Below are 21,031 nucleotides of genomic sequence, written 5' to 3' on the forward strand. Positions count from 1 at the left end.
GCGCTGAACAGAAACCACGGAAGAGAAAAAACAAACAGAAAAAAGATGCGAACAACCATATTTGATTTACATTCAATCTCCATAGTTCTTGTATCTCATAGTAGCAAAGGTCACTGTAGCAAAGGCAAGATTCACACTCGGTACCCTGACTCCAGACCCAGGACCCTTACCACTCACTCTACCGGGCGGCTTTTGTTAAACCCACCCTTGTTTTTCTTATCATCAAAATGACAATTAGTCTTTCAATTCTCTTCTCTTCTCCCTAGATATCACCTCCATGATTTCCACCCTCCTTCGCTGTCCTGCTTCTATGATTTACTTGGGCAAATCAGAGCTTGGTTGTGGGGAACTGTTGCCCAGCCACACATCCCAGCTCACATAGTTATATGGTTCATTTTTTGGACTCGAGTTTCAAACTTTATATTTATTCTAATTACATTTCATCTTTTTACATTAGACTTCTTTGGGTCGCATTTTCCAATTGAGCCTTCTCTTGGATACTTCCTACAATTCATGACTGCCCTAAACTGAGGCTCGTGTTCCACTCTATTTTTTGGGTCCTCTTTTTCCTCATCTAAAAATGAGGGAGTTGGAGTGGACGACCCCTAAGGTCCCTTCTGGCTCTAACTCCATCACTCATGATCCTTACGATCCTGTACAGCTTGTGTCCGTGTCGCCTTCAAAATGCCGAGGAGTTCTTTTGAGATCTTGAAGACACGAGAGGAGAGCTCTCTGTCCGGTGGCTCTCTTATTCTTCTTGTCACTCACATGTGATTAGAGCATTCCTACTGCTCTTCCTTCTATGCTTCAGTGTTATCACGTGCCACTGCTTGTGCTCCCTCCAGCTCCCTCCGTGACCTTTGGGGGGTTTCTCATCTCAGCTCTTCAGAGACCATGGCACTTCATGATTTGCAGCCGTACCGCCCCTCCACAAGAGATTGGCAATAAAAAGCCAGGCCTTCCTCTCAGGAAGATGTTTGTGGTCATTAAAAGAACTTTGCAAGACTCCACTGGCCACCTGGCCCACTCTTCCTCCTACTCAAGTCCAGACCCCCAGTTTTCCTCGGATGCTTATGTGTGATGCAGGAGCGAAGCTGCACTGCAAGCACAGGAAATGATGTATGATGTGGGAGTGGCCCTGCACTGCCCATGGGATGCAAGCACAGGAAATTGGATTATCTTGGAGGGGTTTTGGAGGATGCATCTGTCAAAGGCTAGAGTTACTTTCTAAATAAGAATGGAGAAGTTCACCTTTGGGATGCTGGCCATGAATTGATGAATTCTTGGCTAGAGCAACCCGACCATCCATTTTACACATGACCAAACTGAGACTTCCAGAAAGGTTCGGTCACTACTCCAGGATTACATAGGTACACAGCGGAACTAAAAGGTAAACCCAGAACCTTTGAGTCCAAATTCTGTGCTCTTACCTCTATCTATAGGAGAAAAAACTGCCTTCAATCAATTAACCCACCTGAAGCCAATGTCATTGTCATTATTCAGACATTCGTTCATATGACAAGTGCCTATTGTGTGGCAATAATTGTGCTAGGCGCCAGGAATAGGGATACAATCACACCATGATCTGGAAAGGACCTGAGAAGCATTTGGGTGAACATCCAAGAATCATCTGGATTCTGCCTGAATTGTTCCAGGGAAGAAGACGCTTCTGGCCCCAGAAGCAGCCCCTCCCACTCTGGGAGCATTGGAATTATTAGGAATCTTTGAGCTGGAACCTGCCTCTCCATGATTTTTTTGGCCTCGTTCCTCCTTCAGCTCTTGGATCAATCAGAGCAAGTCCAATCACTCCACCCCACCCCACCCCCAGGTTAAATATCCCCAGCCCTTTATGCAGCTTCTCATGCGTTCTGTGTGACTTTTGGTCCCTTCCCCATGTGGCTCCCTCAGACACACTCATCAATGTTCCTCTACAATGCTCTGGCCAGTCCAGAGAAGAGTAGTGTGACGCTCTCCTGCTTTCAGGACACTAAAGTCTCCAACCCTTTCCTGTAGGGGACTGTTTTCTAGTCCTACCTCTTCTTCCATGTACTTTTGTAGCTGATTATTTGAACCCATGTATCAGATCTTCCATTTATTCTTGTTACACTCCATCTTATTAGAGTCAATCCATCATCTCTTTGGACCTCATCACCCACAAGGACAGTCCCCAGCTCTCTCTGCAATCTCCCAGCATCCTGCTCCGAGGCAGATTCTAGTTCTGACCTTGGTTCAGCTTTCCTGGCTCATGGGCCATCTGAAAAACGTGGGTGATCATACTCTCCTGCCTCTCACAGGGGATCAGATGAAAAGATCGACCTCGTAGCAAAAGAAACATTCCGTTTAGCCCCATGCCGAACAAAGTGGACTGCTTAGTGGAAAGGGCAAAGGGCAGAGTTGAAAGACCTGATGTTGACATTGCTCAGCTGGGAGACTGTGGGGAAGTATCTCTGCCTGTTTCTTTATTGATAAAATGGGGCAATAATATTTGCACGGTTTCACAGAACTGTTCTGAGGAAGGAACTTTTCAAACATGAAAGATTAGAGAAATACGAATATATTATCAGCATAGATGGGCAGTAGGTGGTGCTGCAGCGGATACAGCGTGGCGTCAGGAAGAATCATCTGACATCATCTACTTTCTAGCCGTGTGACTCCGGGCAGGTCACTCGTCCAACTTGCCTCAGTTTCCTCATTTGTAAAATAAGCTAGAGAAGGAAAAGGCAAAGCACTCCAGTATCTTTGCTGAGAAAATCCCAAATGGGGTGATAGCCAGGCAAAACTTAAATGACTGGATAACAATAGAATAAAAATTGGTTTAGCGAGAATAAACGTGGGCATCTGGCATGCTTACTGCTCTCAGAAGCTGCTTGCCAATGAGCTCCCTGATCTTACTTAACCTCGTCGTGCTTCAGCTCCAGCAGTAAACTCACCAAATCCCGAGGCCTTTATTACTGCCGTGAGGCCATGTCTGAACTCTTCCCCCACGGGTCTCACCTCACCAACCTCGCCCCCGGTTCCACGAGGACATCTTCGGGGCTGCTCAGCCCAGGCCCAAACGTCAGCAGCAACAGTGTTGCTGTTGCCCGCCGGGATTATCTGATTATGTGTGTGTGGAACACAGCTCCCTCCCTCCCTCCACTGGGGGCTCCACAAAGATAGGGATCAGGACAGAGGCTTCTTATCGCCCCATAGAGACAACTTGCACGTGATACTCAAATCTCTGAGCCAAGCCTCCGTCACTCTCCTCTCAGTAGGGAGATGGCCCATGTCTCTCTTTCTTGATTAGCCATTTGAGTCTCTTCCAGTTCACAGCCCCAGGTGCAGACACACAACTGAGACTTACCTGGGGAAGCTATCAGGTATCAGAGCTGATTGTGGACCTTGTGCGGACCATGTGACCTAGGACAGGATGGGCCCCTGCATGCTGGGAGGGCAGAGAAAGGGGGCTTTCCACTCCTGATCGGCTCTAGAGCTCAGGGCGTCTCCGGTTGGCCTTTCCCCATGCCTCTTCCCTTTCCCATGACTCTTGTCTCCATCTCCCAGCACTCCTCCTGGCCGTCAGGGAGGGGTTCATTTGGCCTCATTCTCTGGGTCCCTCCCTCCCCCCATGATCAGCAAAGGACACCAGAGAAGGGCAGCCGAGCAGTGAGGTTTATAAAGAGACCCGGGGAATAGCAGCAGGAAAATCTGAGCAGCTGGAGCTGGCAAAGGGCTCAGGCCTGGGACGACTCTTCTGCCAGGGGTGAGCAGCACGGTAGGGCAGGGAGGGAGGGGACGCCACCCTCCCAGATTCCCTCCTTCCCTTCCGCCAGGGCACAGTGTTACACGGCATGATGGGAGACGTGCGGGGCGGAGGCATCCCCGGGAGCAGCCCGGACATTGGATCTGATGAAGCAAGAGGGGAAATCCGGGCGCCAGGGACTCTGTCCACCAGATGGTGAATGGGGAGAGCCACAGAGACTTCCCCTTGGCCAGTCCGGGGCAGCCATCACTGGAGGCTGATGCAGAGCGGGAAATCGGATCTGTGTCCCTCCCCCACCTAGACCCCCCTCAGTCTAAGCGCCCATCCAGGCAGACGTCCTGGGGGGGAACCACTTCATCTCACAGACATCACTAGTCAGTGCGGCCAGAGCTGGAGACGTCTTTCGGTCCCAGCGCGACAGCCCCAGACGGCCGTCCCCTCTCTCCAATCTGATACAGCAGGAGGTAAGAGACCTGGGTCCCAGAGCTGGGGGACCTCAGTCTGGGGCCAGGAGAGCCTCACTCCTGCCCTAGTCCAGTGGGCCCTGGAAGATAAGGCGGACACAGCCGTTCTCCCCCGTGAGCCAGGCCCCACAGAAGGGGCAGGCGGCATGGAAGGCATGGGTGCCGTGGGGCAGCGGGGTCTGGGCCCAATAGCGGGCCGTCTTCTCGGAGCAAACATGGCCACAGGGCGCAAAGGCATGGCTTGGGGGCCCAGGGTCCAGACACAGCCCTGCCTCTTGGCCCAGCCACAAGGGCACATAGGGCCCCACCAGGCGGCACAGGGGGCACTCACGCTCCTGCGGACCCCGCTCCCGCCGGCAGCCCCAGCTGTGGTAGCCGTGGACGTGACCGCAGCGTACGTACACCCATGGCTGCTGCTTGTCGGGAACATCTCGGCCTCGGGCTGGACTAGGGAAAGCCAGGGTGCTGAGCCCCACGGGGCACTGGGGACGGGCCGCATTAGCCTCCTGCCTCTGGGCCTCCAGCTGCTTCAGGGTGGGCGCCCGAAGGAGGCCAGCTGGAGTGCGCCACAAGAGGGTGGCCCCACACAGGTCGATAAGGGAGCCATCCCGAAGCACGTTGGACTCGTTTTCCACCTGGGGAAGGCAGTGTCACAGTTAGAGAGGGAGGAGCTCCGGGATGTAGCTTAGCGGCATTACAGGCAGGGCTGGACACTAGCAAAGTGCCCTGGGCTAGGAGGAAGGGCATGGAGTATGTCAGAGGCCACTCGGCTAGTAAGCCAGAAGCTCAGTGCCTGACTCGTAAACCCAGGGCTGCTTCCAAGTCACTATTTGCCATATTTCCTGTCTAATCTTACATTATTCCTTTCTACCCATTACATGATAGGCCTGCCTCAATGCCTACAATTGCTCCTGATGCCTAAAATGATCTCCTTCTTTCCCTTAAGCTACTAAACTCTTACCTAGCCTGGTCCAGAAAACCAGGGAAATTCAATGAGCATGAATTCTGGGTCACATTAGCAACAAGATGGTAAATATTTTCTTGGATCCCCAGGACCTCTCAAACCTCTCCAAAACAGAAATTACGCACCAAAGATGAAGCAACATCAGGGGTCTTCATGGTCTGGGACATTCAGAATTTAAAAAAAAAAAAGATAAAAAAAAAAACAAAACCCTTCAATCACCCAGGAACTAAACTTGCTCAGTTCCCCTCTGTCACTCCCACTTACTGTCAGTAAGGCTAGGAGACTCAAGGACACAATCGGAGGGGCAGGCGTCAGGAAGTACGTGATAAGGAAAATGAAGGGGGAAAAACACTAAGTACTAGAGCTCAGAAAGAAGAAAACTCAAAGACCTTGGACATAAGCAGATAAATAGAAAAACAGTAACAAGGAAACATAGCCTCTAGATAAATGAGTTCAGACAAATGTGAATAAATTACTGCCAAATTAAGAAAAAATGATTTAACAGTGGATGGTGTGAAAGCTGAAAACATGGGACTACACTATGTTTTTCTTAGGTTATTCTCTTAAGAGAAATGAGAATTATGAGCCTGCCTAGCAAAAATAATCAACAGAGTAGGAAAATTAGATTTGCAACAGCAAACCTCACCAAAGAAACAAAAGAGAACAGAATGGGAATGCAAACACATAAAAGTGAAAGAAAATCTAGAAGAAACAAAAAGAAAAGAAAAAAAATGCTTACCATGCAAACACAATTATGGATCTTGGAGATAGAAAGTGCAATCTAAGTTTTTCAGAAGAACATGACAGAATAAAAACTCTTAACATCATAATGAAATAAATAATTGAAAAATGATACCTAGAATGTCTAAACATAGAAAATAAAATTCCAAATGAAAGAATTCAGATGGCCTTCAGGAAAAAAAAAAAAAAAAAAAAAAAAAAAAAACAAGGCTGCAAACTTAGACCCAGAGGGGTTAAATTTAACAATTCAATTCGCAAACAACAGTTTCTGCAAGTCATAGGACAAAAGATCTTCCAATACAAAAGAAAAGGTATTTTGGACAAAGCAAGACTATTCTGCATTCACCAGAAAAGAAGGAGAGAATGGAATAACATTTTCTGAAGAGCAGGAGCTCAGGATGCAATCCAGGGTGACTTAGCCTGCAAATCTGAGCTTAACCATGGAGAACCAAAGATGAAAGTTCACTAATAAAGAAGAGCTTGAAACATTATAGGAAATAAAATAGAACTGAGGAGAGTTCTCAAATACCCCAAAAATAGAAATGCAGAAAAGGTAAATAAATACAGCGGGCAAGGGCAACAACAGCAATAGTGACAATAGAGAGACCAGAAAGAGATTTCTTCCTAAAAGTTCACAAGGAGATGGGTGAGGACAGAAATCTGATAGAGCATCAGGGAAGTGGTGGACAGAGGACATTATGGACAGAACCTGAAGACACCTCTGGCTCCAAGAGAATGCTGCTTCTGAGAGACTACATTACAACATGGGAGGGTACATAAAGGGGGAGGAGAACAGGGGGATCAAAAGGAGGGAGTGATGGACCAGGTCAAATCAAACACTGGCAATAAGGGGAAGGGGACCTCTGTGGTCTCAGGAAGAGAAGAATCTATAGGCTATGGGTGAAGAGGAGAGGAAAATATTGAAAAAACAGAAGAAAAAGAAAAGGGCTTATTATGGAGATAGTAGAGGTTCCACGGATGACTGCTTCTATGGGTGAACAGAGATGATCAATGAAGAGGGATAAGGATCTTACAGCAGAAGGGTTTGAGGGGGGTTGGTGCTTGAAAATTCTACTTATCCAGAAAGGAAGGAATCCCTGGGGGCAGCTAACATCTGGCAATATGGAGAATGGAGTTTTCCAGGCCAGTGCAGGTATAGATCAATATGGGGCTGCATAATCGGGGACCTGGTGAGAGAGAGGCCCTACATGGGACGGAGTCCTCTCCGACACCTGCACTCATTAGATTATTCTGGAAATAAGACACAATGGAAAGGTTGTGGAAAGATAGGCATACTCATCCATTGTTGGTGGACCTATGAAATGGTACAACCATTTGGAAAGCAATTTGGAATTATGCAAATAAATTAATTAAAATATCTTTGCCAATTGAACCAGAGACTTTTTACCATGAAATCCATCAATAAGTAGAAAGTCCCCATATACTCCAATATGTTTATAGTAGAACTTTTTGTGGCAGATAAAAAATGGAAGCAGATGTCCATCGATTGGAGAATGGCTAAACAAATTGTGATACATGAATATAAAAGAAAATTACTGCACTGAAACAAATGATGTATGTGATGAACATTATAAAGAAGCCTGGAAAACTATCTGAACTGATGCAGAGCCCAGGAAATAACCTACACAGTGACCCTAACAATGTAAATAGAACAAAGACACCAAAAATCTGAAGTAAATGTAACAAAATGATGTAACTTCTTATGTAGAACTCGGATGAAGAGAGATGGGGAGATTGCCCCTAACCTGCCCCTTCGAGGTGGGAGGTCATAGGGCTTACACTCTGCACGGGGTTTTTGGACTTTGTTGATGTATTGATCAGTTGTGTTAATTTTTTTTCCTTTCTTAAAAAAAACTGTTATAGAATAACCATTCTTTGTGAAGGGGAAGGGGAGGGAAATGGGCTTTTATGGAGATATAAAAAACAGAAAATTTCAATAAAAACAGTGTTTTAAAAAAGAAATTCAATAGGGTTCAAAATTCTGCTCTACAATCACTAGTTTGTCAGAAAAGATTTGAGGTAGGGGCAGCTAGGTGGCCCAGTGGACAGAGCACCAGCCCTGAAGTCAGGAGGACCAGACACTTAACATTTCCTAGCTTCGTGACCCTGGACAAGTCACTTAACCCTAATTGCCTCAGCAAAAAAAAAAAAAAGATTTGATGTTTCTTGGTGGATCTATTAATTTCTTAATGGATTGCAGACTCCATACCTGTCAGTGTGGAGAAGCTAACTGGGCTGCATTGAGAGGATCACAAGAAGAAGGTGGGGATGGCTGCCATGTTCTGACCTCCTCTGACCTCTTCTCAGGGTCTTGGAGCACAGGATATGACCCCATGATGGGGATTCCCTTCACATTTCAGCTGAGGTCCCTTACCACTCCTTGATTCTTTGACCTTCCTTTTTCCAGGTCTCAGTTTTTCCATTTGTAAAATGAAGGCATTACTGGCCTAGAGGGCCTCTCCAAGTATAATCCTGCTCTAAAGCCCAGGAAACCAGCAGTTCTGTAGCCCCTTGTCCCTGTCAAGCCCGCCTGCTCAGGCTGCACGTCCAGCTGCTGACAGAGGAGCCTCGTCTATTTATTTCAGTCCTGCAGGCCTTCGTGCCCGTGATCTCCCCCAACCCTCGCTGCATCTGCTGGTGGCGCTGCCATTAGCAACTGCGTTTTACAAGGAAGGAAACTGGTCTAAGGCTGGCTCTCCCCACACTGGGACATTTCATGTGCTGATATTCTTTGTTCTAAGCTCCCTGTAGGTCTGACGTTCCAGGTTCTAAGGACCTTCCTGGCTCTAACATTTCAAATTCTAAGGTTCCTCTCCTATCTCTGATGTTCCAAGTTCTAAAATCCCTCTCCTACCTCTTGTTATTCCATGTTCTAAGCTCTCCATGACGGGTATTCCATGTTCTAAGGCCCCTCCCAGTTCTGATATTCTATTGCCTTTTGTGAAATGATACAGTAGGTATTTAGCACCTGCCGGATGGAGTTCCCTGGGCTTTGAGCCTGGGCTTCTGACTGAGGAAAGAGATTTCCCATAAAGACTGCCTCCTTACTCCCCTGCCCCCAACCCCCATGGAGCCGTCTCCTGCTGCTCTGGGCTGTGGACTGAGATTCTGGATGGAATAGGAGGGTCAGAAGGTAGCCATCCCGGGAGTCCCAGCAGTCCCTAGGGGGCCCAGGCTGACCGAACCCACCCCGGCTGCAGGAGAGAGGGTGCAGGACCCCTACCAGCTTCCCCCGTTGCTGGGCCGAGCGGCTATCCCGCAGAGTATACACGTTCCCGCAGACGGAGATTTCCCTCCAGACACCAGGCATGGAGCCCTCGGAGAAGCCGCCGGCAGGGTGCATCACCAGAACACCATTGGTGGTCAGGCCGTCCATCAGCCCGTCGGGAGTCCGCCACTTGGCTGCCCGCTCCTGGTACCGGGAACAAGCAGTCACACTCTCTGAGGCGCCAGCTCCAGGCAGCCTGGGCCCTGTCCGGAACGCTCTCCCTCCCTTTTGGGCCAGGGATTCATGAATCCAGGCTCCGGCCTGATCCCCTGCTCCCATTAGAGTCAGAGCTCGTTGAGGGCAGGGGACTGCCTTTTGCCACTTTTTGCATCCTCAGCACTTAGCACAGGGCCTGGCACACAGGCGGCGTTTAATAAATGTTTATGGATTGATTATTTTCCTGATCACCTTTAATAATCCTTTTTTCCCTTCAAGCTCAGCTCAGGCTACACTAAGAAGCCTTCCCTGAGTTCCTCTCCCCCTCCTCAAATTTACCCAGAGTTCCTCTACTGGGTGTCTCTGTTATGATACCCTTCCCCATCATGTATTTCCTGACTTTGTGATATTCCCCTTGAGGCCGGGGTTTTGTTCCTGCCTTCCTAGACCCTGGTAAGTACTTTACACACAGTAGGCGAGTAATAAATGTCGAGCTGAACTACTGAAGTCTTCTTGTTGTTCAGGGGCCAGCTCGGGTACAGCCTCCTCCCGAAGGAAGATGGGATCCCCATTTGGTCAGTAACAACCTCCCCCTTCCTACTCACAGAGCACTCTGTCTGCACCTGCCTTGTACACTGTGCCTGAAATGTTGGCTATTATGATGACTTCTCTATTTGCATTTCACCCTCCTCCTCAGTTCCATGCTCCCAAGGGCAGGGATGTCTTGTCACGTTTGTATTTCAACCCTTTCTCTCAAAATCTAGCCCAGTGCTCTGCATACAGTAGAAGCTTACTGTTTGTTGAATGATTGAACAAGCATTTGTTAAGCACCTACAATGTTCCGACCCAGCACTAGATTCTGGGTGATAAATGAAATAGTCCCTGCCGTCACGGAGATTATACTCTATCAGGGAAGCCTTATGGAGGGGGCACACATATGTAGGTAGAAACAAAACAAGGTGATCGTGGTGGAGGAGGATCAGAAAAGGCTTCTGGGTAAGAAGCAGAGGGGAGGGGGGAGGACTAGCTAAGCATGAGGGACAATTAGTACAAAGAAAAAGAGGTGAGAAATGGGCTGCTATGGGTGCCTGTGAATAAACCTTAGAGGGTGTGTAGGGGAATCTAGGAGGGCTAGAAAGGAAGGTTAGATCAGGATCTCATCATGGCTGTTGAAGGTCTGTATTTGGCCTTGGAAGTAATAGGAAGTCCCTACAATTTATTGATTCCAAGAAGGAATCAACTGGTTCCATCTGGATCCCAGGCACCCAACCCCCTCCAAGCCTGATCTTTACCATATATTTGTGAGCCCAAGCAGGCCCTGCCCCCGTCTGCTCTGTGGGTGCCATTATCCTCCAAGGCTGCCCCCCGACCCTCATATCACCCCCCCCCCACTCCAGCCCCAAGTCCGTCCCTGTGGGACTCACTCACTCCAAGGAAGATGTTGCTGGAAGCATCAAAACCAGCGGCGTAGATCCGTGCAGTGTAGGGGGGCCAGCGCTCACAGATGACCCGGCAGGCGTACCGCGAGATGGTGCTCTGGGCAGCGGGGCCCTCCCCGGCTACTCCCCCCGGGGTCGTGTCGGTGACCACGAAGTCGATCATGTTCTCCGTAGAGCGGCCGATCTGTGAGTCCCCACTCCCCCCCGCCCCGTCCACCAGGGAAGCGGGTGGGGGGGATAGAGAACGATGGTGACTATGGAGGAGGCTCACAGACCGGCAACGCTGCCCCGGTGCCTACTTCTACGCGATGGGAAGGATTAGAAAGTCTTTCCTTCCCACAGGGAGGGAAGACGGGACCGAGACCGGGGCCCAGAGGATCGGCAAGAGGCCGGGTGCCTTCTCTCCAAGTCCAGCACTGCTTCCATTCTCCCTCAGGACCTCCCACCTTCTCCCGGGAGCCATTCAGCAATTTTCTCCCCCACAGGATGTGGCAGGTTCAGGTCCTCTAAAGGGGGTTGGGGGGAGTCACAGGGACTTGGAGGCATATTCCCAGGGTCAGAATTTTAGGGCTGGGAGTTCCCCTCATTGAGGAAATCAGGCCCAGGAAGCTAAAGCTTCTTACCCAAAGTCCCACAGGGTTAAGTAGGGCCTGGACTCCAGGGCCGTTAGCTTATTTCCTTGGATTACTCGGCTACTGAGGAACAGCTCTTAGTCTTGTCTATTTGTGTCTGTTTCTTATGGCCCTCGTATCAAACCCTTCCCAGAGATATTGGAGGAAAAGGCTTTTTCCCAGTCCAACTGCTTCCTGTCTTTTACTAGTTGCATTGATTTTATTTGTGCAAAGCTTTTTAATTTTATAGAAATCATTTGTTTCATCTTTTGTGACAAAGTCAAGCTTTTGGACCCACATGTTGACTCCCGGCTCTTTTCCTTTCCACTAACTACACTCCCTAGAACGGCTCCTCTTTCTCAAATGAGGCACGATTTATGGAGGACTGTCCTCCAACCAACCCTAGGAGAGGCAGCCAGATTATTATCCCCATATGATGGATACAGAAATCGAGGCTCAGAGAAAGAAAGCGACACTTAGGGAAATAGTCGACTCCCTTGACAAGGGAAAGATGCTCCTTCTACTCCCTTCCTTTGTAATCTAACATCTGGGGAGTACTTGACTTGTGTTATTTCATTTGAGCCTCACAAGAACCCCACGGGTGGGATGGGTACGATTATGATCCCATTTTACAAATGGGGAAGCAGAGGCTGAGTGACTGGCCAAGTTTCACACAGCTACTAAGTGTCTGAGGCAGGATTTGAATTCAGGTTTTCTTGCTTTGAAGTATAGAGCTCCAACTAAGCCACCAGCTGGCTGCCTCTCCAAGGCCTCCTCCAGGAAGTCCTCCCTAATCTCCTCAGCTAGTGTGCCCTTCTTCACAACTTCCCACCTGATTAGACTCAAACCCCGTGAGGGCAGGACCCCTTTCACCCTCCCTCCCTAGTGCCTAGCACAGGGCAGGCTCTGAATGTGAACTGAATTACAATTGCTTCTCTGTCCCATAACACTTAACGCCAGACTGAGTAGAATCAGCCCTGGCTAAAGACTTGTTGCTTCAGACACACTCATGACGCCCGAGTCGCTTGGTCCTCCTAAGCCGCTCCCATCATCCCACACCTGGACCCACCGAGCACTGGGCTTCACCCCTACCATTCTTTCCAAAATCGTCAGCTTCAGGAAAGCAAGAGTTGTGTCTTCTCTAAACTATGGGCCACTTATTAAATAAGGGAGGAAGAGAGGGAGGGAGGGAGGGAGGGAGGAAAGGAAGGAAGAAAGAAAGGAGGGAAGGAAGGAAAGAACAGAGAGGAGGGAAGGGAGGGAGGAAGGAAAGAAGGAAAAAAGGAAGGAAAAGAAGGAATGAGGGAGGGAGGAAGGAGGGGAAAAGGAAAGAAGGAAGGAAGAAAGGAAAGAAGAAGGGAAGGAGGGAGAGAGGGAAGGAAGAAAGGAAGGAAAGAAGAAAGAAAGGAAGGGAGGAAGGAAGAAAGAAATGGAAGGAGGGAGGGAAGGAGGAAGGGAAGGAAAGGAGAGAGGAAGAAAGGAAGGGAGGGAGGAAAGAAGAAAAGAAGGAAGGGATGGAGGGAAGAAGGAAGGAAGGAAGTGAGGGAGGAAGGAAAAGAGAGGAAGAAAGAAGGGATGGAAGAAGGGAGGAAGGGAGGGAGGAAGGGAGAGAGAAAGGGAGGGAGGGAGAAGGAAAGAAGGGAAGGAGGAAAGGAAGAAGAGAGTGAAGAAAGGAGAGAGGAAAGGAAAGAAGGGATGAAGGAAGGAAGGAAGAAGGGAGGGAGGGAGGGAAGGGGAAGAGCCATACCTGGAACATGTCCGTGTCATTGTCGTGGGTGTACTCCACGATGACCGAGTGGCTCCGGGACAGCGTGTAGGAGATGCTGTGCTGGCCCCGGTTACTCAGCGCCTGGGGATGGGAAGCCCCGGTCACAGCCCCGGTCACTGCCCCGGGCCCAGCCGGTCCCGCCAGCTTCCCTGGCGAGGGGGCAGGACCTGTGGGAGAGGAGCAGGGCGAGGGGCCGAGAGAGGAGGCCGGGCCTTACTTTGGACACCAGGGGGGTGGAGATGTGGTGGACCACGTCGGGCTTCACCCCGTTGGCCTGGGGCCTGCGGCTCAGCGCCAGGCGGCTGCGGCGGCGGCCCTTGTCTCCGCTGGCCAGGGACCCGTTGTAGCTGTGGGGAGACAGCAGTGCCGTGAGCCTGGGCTAGCCCACCGCTTGGCCCTGCAGGCTCGGCTCCCGCACTGGGAAGGCCCTCAGTGAGCTGTGGAGGCAGCAGGAGAGGCCCGGAAACCCTCAGCCCCCTCTGCTTGTCCCGGGGGCCGCCTGGACGCCAGCACCATTGCTTTCCCTCTCAGCTGCCTTCCCCCACCCTCCCCCTTCCCAGTCAGCTACAGCAGGTCCTACCATTGTCACCTCCACAAAAGCCTTCACCCATGGCCTCCACTTTCTTCCCACGGCCTCTTCTCCAGCTCAGCCTCGCCTGAACTCCTGTGATGGCCTCCTGACCAGCCCCCTCCCCCCGGCCTTCCATCCTCCAGACTAATCTTCCTCGTCCGTATCTGTGTCCGACCCTTGGCGGGCCCTGGGAGCTCGGGTGTCTGATCGGCCACAGTCACACACACCGCAGCTTGAGTCTAGCACTGTGGCACTATGGACACCCACCAATCCTCACAGACCTGGGTATGTCTCTCCTCTGCTCAAAAGTCTTCTGTGGCTCCCCATTGCCTACTGACTAAAGCCCACATTCGACTTCCCAGTTCTAAGATCCTTCACCATCTGACTCATCCTCCCCTTCAAGCATTACTTCGTCCCAAGTCTCTCTGGGCACTGGGAGCCCCTCTGCTCTGTCCTGTCTTTGCCTTTTACCCATGCTGGTCCCTTGGTAGGAGAGGCTCTGCATCCCTCCTTGGCACCCGACTCCAACACTTCCCCCTCAGAGATCCTTCCCTGCTCACTCCATCTAGGTGGACCTTCTCCCTCAGATCCCCCCCACCCGGGATCATTTCACACTGTTCTCTGAGACTGGCCCCAAACAGGGATCAGGAGGTTCCAGAACCCAACAAAAAGAGCAGCAGCACAGGGGAGAGGAAGGAACGCCAGACCGGGAGCCAGGAGACACGGGTTCCAGACTTTGCTCTGCCACCGAGGAGTACATAAGCTTGAGCATCACTCCCTCTCTTTGGGCCTCAGTTTACCCTTCTGTAAAGCGAATGGGATGAACCCAAGTCCTTTCCTGACAAACGTTAGTTCCTAGCTTCAGCCTGAGGAAGGCACCTGCTCTCCATGGAGCCCCCGGGGTCCATCTCCCTCATCTCCCACCCCCTGTCCCAGGCCTCTGGCTCCAGGCCCTCACCCCAGCACGATGAGTTCCCCATATTTGACAGGCTCCTTGCCCAGCAGCAAAGTGTCCGGAGGAGGAGCGGGAAGGATTCGGGGGGCTTTGGCGCTGGTCTGCCGGAGGCCCAGGGATCCTGGGGTCCCCACGTCAGTGCTGCCTTCCAACACCATCCTACCACGGAGTCCAGGAGAGAAAGCTGCTCAGACGGTTGGCCACAATCTGGGGCCCAGCCCCCCGGCCTCCCCCCTTCTGAACGGGGACCTTTCACCTCCCCCATCACCATGACAACACTGCCGCCTTTGCCTCCCCCAGCTGCCTAGTTACCATGGCAATGGGGGAGGGGGGAGAGGGAAGGGGATGCCTGAACAGAGGGAGTGCAGCTATGGGGCCACAGAGACATGTGGCCCAGGCCAGGACGGTCACCTCAGGGGGAGGATCTGGGCTGCCTCCGGGCCGAGTGACCCCTTCCTGGGAACCCGGGACCAGGGGCCTCAACCCCAGCGGCCCTCGGCCCTCCCTCGGCCAAAGCACCTGGGGACTGTCTCTGCCCCGGCCTTGCAGGTCTCCTCTGGGCCTCCCATCTCTCTGCCTCCTCCCTCTCTCCCTGTCTCTCCCCATCTCTATCTCTCCCCGTCTCTGTCTCCCCGTCTCTCCCATCTCCTCATTTATCTCTGCCTCTGCCTGGCGGCTCCCTCCCGCCTCCCCTCCACCGGCCCCGCCGCCATCCAGGGCCGGGGCCCGGGGGTCCCCTGCGCGCCTGCCCATGTGCGCGGGGGCGCCCGGGCGGGCTTGGGGGGCGGCGGGGCCGCTCTTACCCTCATCTCTCCTCCTGCCCCTCCGGTGCGCCCTGAGCTGAGGCTGCAGCAGACTCGCCCTCCTGCAGGGAACCTGTTTGGGAAACACGGCCACGCAGGGGACGCGCGCGGGAGGGAGGGGGGAGGGAGGGGGAAGGAGGGGGGCGGCCCGAGCCGCGCACCCCGAGACTGGCGCCGCCGCCGCCGCCGCGGGGAGGCGGGAGCCGAGCTGGGACCGGCCGCAGGAGCCACGCAGCTGCGCAGCTCCCCGCGGGAGCCCGCGGACCCCCGCGCCCCCTCCCTCCCGCCCCCATCCCGCCCTCCACGCCCCGCCCACCCTGCTGGCGCCCCGGGTTTGCCCCTTACCTAGCCCCGGGGCGCTCCTGGCCGCAGGCAGGACCGCAGCGGCTGCACCGGGCTGGGCTGCTCCGGGCCGAGCTGGGCTGGGCCGGCCCGGCGGCACCACGGCGCTGCCTCGTCACGGGGACACCCGGAGTTGGGGGGGAGGGCGAGAAGGACAAGGAAGGGGAGGGGGACAAGCCCCACCGGAGGCCCCGCCCCTCCACGGGCCCCGCCCTCCGGGCCCGGAGCCCCGCCTCCAGAGCCCCGCCTCCTGCGGCGAAACTTCGCACCTCGGGCGAGGCCCCGCCCCCTTCCCGCGGAGCCCCTCCCCCACGAAGAAACCCCTCCTCCTTCCTCCCCACCCCGTCTTTCCCCGAATCTGGGAGCCGCCTTCCCCAGACCCCTTGTTTACAACCCTGGTGCGTGTGTGTGTATGTGTGTGTGTGTGTGTGTGTGTGTCTGTATGTCTGGGGTGTATCTATGTGTGTCTGTGTATGTGTGAATGTGTGTCCATGTGTGTCATTATGTGTGTCACATGTCTATGTATCTATGTGTGCGTCTGATTGTGTGTGTGTCTGTGAGTCTATGTGTGTCTGTGTATGTCTGTGTGTGTGTGTCTGTGTGTGTGTGTCTGTGTGTGTATGTGTGTGTGTCTGTGTGTGTCTGTGTGTGTGTGTGTCTGTGTGTGTGTGTCTGTATGTCTGTATGTGTGTGTGTGTGTGTGTGTGTGTGTCCACCTCACACATTTTACAGAAAGGGAAAAGCAAGGCCCAGAGCTCTGCTGTGACTGGTTGGAAGTATAGAAGTAAGAGGCAAAGTGAGGAGGAAGAAGGGGGGGGGGAGAGAAACCTGGGGGGCCCCTCCCCAGTCCCTGCTACTGTAACTCACCATCCCTGCAACCTCTCAGACCAGAAGCCCCCTCCTTGGCCATCGCTCCCCTATAAGAGTTATTATATGAGGGTGGTCCCTTTCTTGCTTTTCTGTTTGGATCCTCAATCCTTAACTCAGTGCTTGGCACACAGTAAGTATTTAATAAATGCTTTTCCACTCTTTCACTCAGTGCTGTTTATGACAATAACAACACTAGCACAATGTAGAGTTTTAAGGTTTCCAAAATATTCTGTTTCTTTAGTCGGTGCTGTTGTTGTCATCCCCATTTTACAGATGAGGAAACAGGAGTCAAGTGAGGGGCCTAAGCTCACTCAGCTAAGAGGGTACTGCAGGTGTTTGGGCCGCAGAGCCAGGACCGGTTCTCTCACAGTCTGTGCTCTGCAAACATTCGAGTTAAGAAGCTTCGGTGAATTCCCAATGGCAATGCATTTGTGTGCCAGGCCGGAGAGGGGCAAAGCTCGAAGCAGGTCCCTGCCACCATCGGACACAAACCCAGCCGGCTCAAGCTCCCCTTGTCGCGTCACATATTCCTAAGCTAAGGTCACAGAGAATCACGGGACGGGAGAGCGGAAGATGAGTTCTGGGGGTTCTCAGATCTGAGCATCTCCCAGAAAAGCAGCTTCCTTCCTGGGCCCAGGGCTCAGCTCTGGCCATGGGGAGCAAGCAGAAGCAAGGCAACCCCACATCACAGGACGCTCCCAAATCCTTTCGGATCCTTGATACGATTCCCATCTGTGAAGTGCCTTCTCCAGGCTCCATCCGCCTGTCCTCATGTGGCCCGATCTCCCTGACAGTACGAGAGTCCCTGGAGCTTACAGTCCCGGGGGGAGAAGGCCCAGGAGCAGGGGCCTCGAGCAGCCTGATGGATGGCCTCCATGGACTCTGGCTCCCAACACACCCTTAATCCCAGCAGGCCCCGCAGGTGTGGCCAGAGCAGGCATCTCTGGAGATGGATTCTCTCCTTTGCAGGGCTCTCCCCCCTTCCCCGAGCTCCAGAGAAGGTGAATCTGCTGAGAATATGACTTCCAGAAAAGATCAGGCAGCGGCCCCCTTCCCACAGCTGAACCAGAGGGCAAATAGCGAATTAATTAAGCTGAAGCCCTTGGGGACCCAGGAGAAGAGGCAGAAACAGGCCAGGAGCGGCACCCTAGGCCTTCCTCTGAGTATCTCCCCACCACAAACACACCAGACTCAGGAAGAAGCTCCCTCCTCTCCTGCTGCAAGCTGGCCCTAGCACAGAGCTCTCTCCCACCCCAGGGCAAACCCAAGCTTTCTGGAGCTTTTCTGTGTCCAGGCAGTCTGCTGTAGCTCCCCCCTTCTCCCATTCATGTCTTAAAGTGCATAATGTACAGTCACAAAGGAAACACAATCAAGATGCAAAAAGTGGCATTTTTAATGAAATCTCTACAGACCCCAGGTTAAGGATATTGGTCCAGTGAGGTCTCTCTTTGTGTGTGACTTATGGCCTCTAATCTGTAAACTCCTTGGGCCCTGGAGAGCATAGCTCCCCCATCCTCAGGCCCCCCAAGAGCACGGCTCCCTCATCCTCAGGCCCCCCAAGAGCACGGCTCCCTCATCCTCAGGCCCCCCAAGAGCACGGCTCCCTCATCCCCGGGCCCCCGAGAGCACAGCTCCCTCATCCCTGGCTCCCCGAGAGCACAGCTCCCTCATCCCTGGCTCCCCAAGAGCACGGCTCCCTCATCCCTGGCTCCCCAAGAGCACAGCTCCCTCATCCCTGGCTCCCCAAGAGCACAGCTCCCTCATCCTCGGGCCCCTGAGAGCAGAGCAGGGAAGGGAAACATTGAAGGACAATCGCATTTTTGTTCCTGTCTTCTCCTTCCCACTTCCCCTGTCCCAAATCCACCCATCCTCCTGTGCCCTCCCACCTGAAGCCCTTGCTGACTCTACTTCCTCACTAACCACCTCTCCCTCCTATAACATAGACCATACACTGGAGCATGAAACCCGATGCCCAGAACAAAGCAAACACCATTGAGGTTTGCTGATTGATCGATTCATAAATCATTTCCCAAGATGCCAGGGAGGCAATGAGCTGTGGAGGGAGGAATGTAAGATCTGGAGCTTGAAAGCTTAGGTCTTCATTCCGGCCTGTGTGACGCTATGTGGCTGAGATAACCCTCTGAGACTCAGTTTCCCCACCTGTAAAGTGAGGAAATTTTGGGCATTTCCATCAGGGGCTCCTGTAAGATAACCTCAAGTTAGTGGGTCTGCCTTTAGGACTTCATTCCCCACAATGCTCAGGCAGGATGATGCTTCAGATGTCCCCGAGGGAGGACTCTGGTAATAAGAGGGACTGTCAGAACCAAACTGGCCCAGGAAGGGCAAGACGCTGGGCTCAGGGAGCGAGGAGAGGCAGAAGGGACTGTGGGGGCTCCCCCATTCTAACGGCTGGATCCTAACGCTCTGGGCGGGAACGGCGGCAGCCACTCTCGAGTCTGCCTGTAGAGACCCCCCCCCCAAAGCCTTCCAGAGCTGGCCAGACAGGCCTGCGGCCGAGTAGCTACCAGGGGGCTGGGAAGCCTGATGGGATTGCGTCTTTCAGAATCCAGGAGATTCGTTGTAATGCGATGATCATTTTTAGGGGTTCTGTGGGCCGGCATCCCTTGGGAAAGGAGGCAGCCCAGGAGGCCTTTGTTTGCAGGTTTAAAAATGGAGAAAACTATATGTGAGCCAAAAGCCTGCTCCCCAGTCCCTGGAAGAGTGGCCCCAGTGTCCTGAGAGAGGCCTTAGTGTCCTGAGAGTGGCCTTAGTGTCCTGAGAGTGGCCCCAGTGTCCTGAGAGTGGCCCCAGTGTCCTGAGAGAGGCCTTAGTGTCCTGAGAGTGGCCTTAGTGTCCTGAGAGTGGCCTTAGTGTCCTGAGAGTGGCCCCAGTGTCCTGACAGTGTCCCCGTGTCCTGAAGAGTGGCCCCAGTGTCTGGAGAGTGGCCCCACTGTCCTGAGAGTGGCCCCAGTGTCCTGAGAGAGGCCCCAGTGTCCCACTCCCATCCTGAGTGTGAAGTTGACTCCCCCACTTGGCAAGCCCCACACTGGGTACAGAGGCTGCTCTCACTCATTCTCTGCCTCCCCCAGCTTCTGTTCCCAGCTCATTCCTGTGTTCCCGCCCCCTCTGTTCTTTCTGCTATTGTTCCCACTCCTCCTATGACTTGGCTTTCTGCAGGTCATAAGGCCCCAGCAAAGCCTCTCTGGGTACACTATGGGGGGCCTCCTGTGCGCCCGGCCCCACGGGGCCTCTCTGGGGGCCTCCTGTAAGCCCATCCCCATGAGGTCCCCATGTGTGGCCCGGCCCATGTCAGGCCCTGGGAGGTGACACACAGAGAAAGGAAACCGGGGCCGGGCCCTTGAGGAGCACGTCCAACATTTAAGGGACAATGACAGAGAACATTCCCTCATTGGCTCCATTTCTGGATGGATGCCTTCAAGGCCAGGGCGCCTCGTGGGTGAGAAGGGAAAGACAAAGAAGAAAACACACAGTTGAAAAGAAATAACACCGGTGCCCTGCCTTTGTTCCGACCTCTTCTGCAACTCCCAGGTGACCCTTTGTGCTTTCAGGTAGAAAGTCCAGGCTGACACTAGGGTTCCTTTCTTAAGGTTCCTAAGGTTCAGGAGTCGGGGTCCTAGATTAGAGCTGCCAGGAATCTTGGGAGTTCTCCCATGCTCCCATTTTATAGATAAGCAAATTGAGGTTCAGAAAGGTCACCTGCTTTCTCCAGGGTCATACGACTAGGAAGGCCTGAGGTTGAACTCACATTCAGGGCTCTAAGCCCAGCCAGGCAGTCACACAGTGAGTGACACTTGGTTTTCCAGACTATAGCCCCTCCATGTCACCATGTCAGCTGGAAGGTCAGGCAGGGACCAAGTGACCTTGCACAAGAGGCCCAGATCCGCCTCAAAGCATCGGGTAAAAGCACAAAGTCGCTGTGGGTAAAGGACGCATGTTGCAGCCGTGACAAGCTCAGTCCTTGTAGCCTGGGCTCCCCTGTGCCCTCCTTCCATTCCCTGCTCATGCTCCACCTCCCTTAGGAGCCTTCCCTGACCCCCCAGCTGGCCTCGTGGACTTTGCTCCCAAAGCAGACCTTGTGCAGTAGTCTGTCAGTCAGTCAATAAGCATTTATTAAGCACTGACTGTATGGATTTTGCTAAGTGCAGGAAGGAGACTTAGAGACGTGAAAAGAAAGCCAGCCCTGCCCAGACAGATGGCAGCGAATACATGAAGTGAAGACAGTTAAGAGAAGGAAAGAGAAGGGGGGGAGATGCCCTTGGAAAAAATAGGCGGAGGGATACCCGGCCTGTGGGCAG

General features: G+C 52.9%; 1 protein-coding gene across 2 annotated transcripts; it reads right to left on the reverse strand.

Moving 5' to 3' along the window:
* Positions 1-3,636: 3,636 nt before the first annotated feature.
* Positions 3,637-16,053, reverse strand: PELI3 (pellino E3 ubiquitin protein ligase family member 3). Of its 2 annotated transcripts, none has more exons than XM_031941685.1 (8): positions 15,849-16,053; positions 15,504-15,565; positions 14,704-14,859; positions 13,392-13,521; positions 13,154-13,255; positions 10,785-10,979; positions 9,156-9,344; positions 3,637-4,841 (listed from the first exon to the last, which is right to left on the reverse strand). In XM_031941685.1, the coding sequence occupies exons 3-8, from the start codon at positions 14,856-14,858 to the stop codon at positions 4,272-4,274; spliced, it is 1,341 nt and encodes a 446-aa protein (XP_031797545.1). In that variant the 5' UTR covers position 14,859; positions 15,504-15,565; positions 15,849-16,053; the 3' UTR covers positions 3,637-4,271. The 2 variants fall into 2 exon arrangements, with proteins under 2 accessions (XP_031797545.1, XP_031797546.1); XM_031941686.1 differs by having other exon boundaries at positions 15,504-15,576.
* Between the last annotated feature and the right edge of the window lie 4,978 nt (positions 16,054-21,031).

The sequence above is a fragment of the Sarcophilus harrisii genome, chromosome 6, assembly GCF_902635505.1.
Source record: "Sarcophilus harrisii chromosome 6, mSarHar1.11, whole genome shotgun sequence".
Lineage (NCBI taxonomy): Eukaryota > Metazoa > Chordata > Mammalia > Dasyuromorphia > Dasyuridae > Sarcophilus > Sarcophilus harrisii.

Excerpts from the sequence above, each read along its gene's own strand:
- PELI3 (XM_031941685.1), bottom strand. The coding sequence starts at position 14,858 with ATGGTGTTGGAAGGCAGCACTGACGTGGGGACCCCAGGATCCCTGGGC. Across the intron at positions 13,256-13,391 it reads CCACCCCCCTGGTGTCCAAA|GCGCTGAGTAACCGGGGCCA; the intron begins GTAAGGCCCGGC and ends TCCCATCCCCAG. Across the intron at positions 4,842-9,155 it reads CCCAGCAACGGGGGAAGCTG|GTGGAAAACGAGTCCAACGT; the intron begins GTAGGGGTCCTG and ends TGCCTTCCCCAG.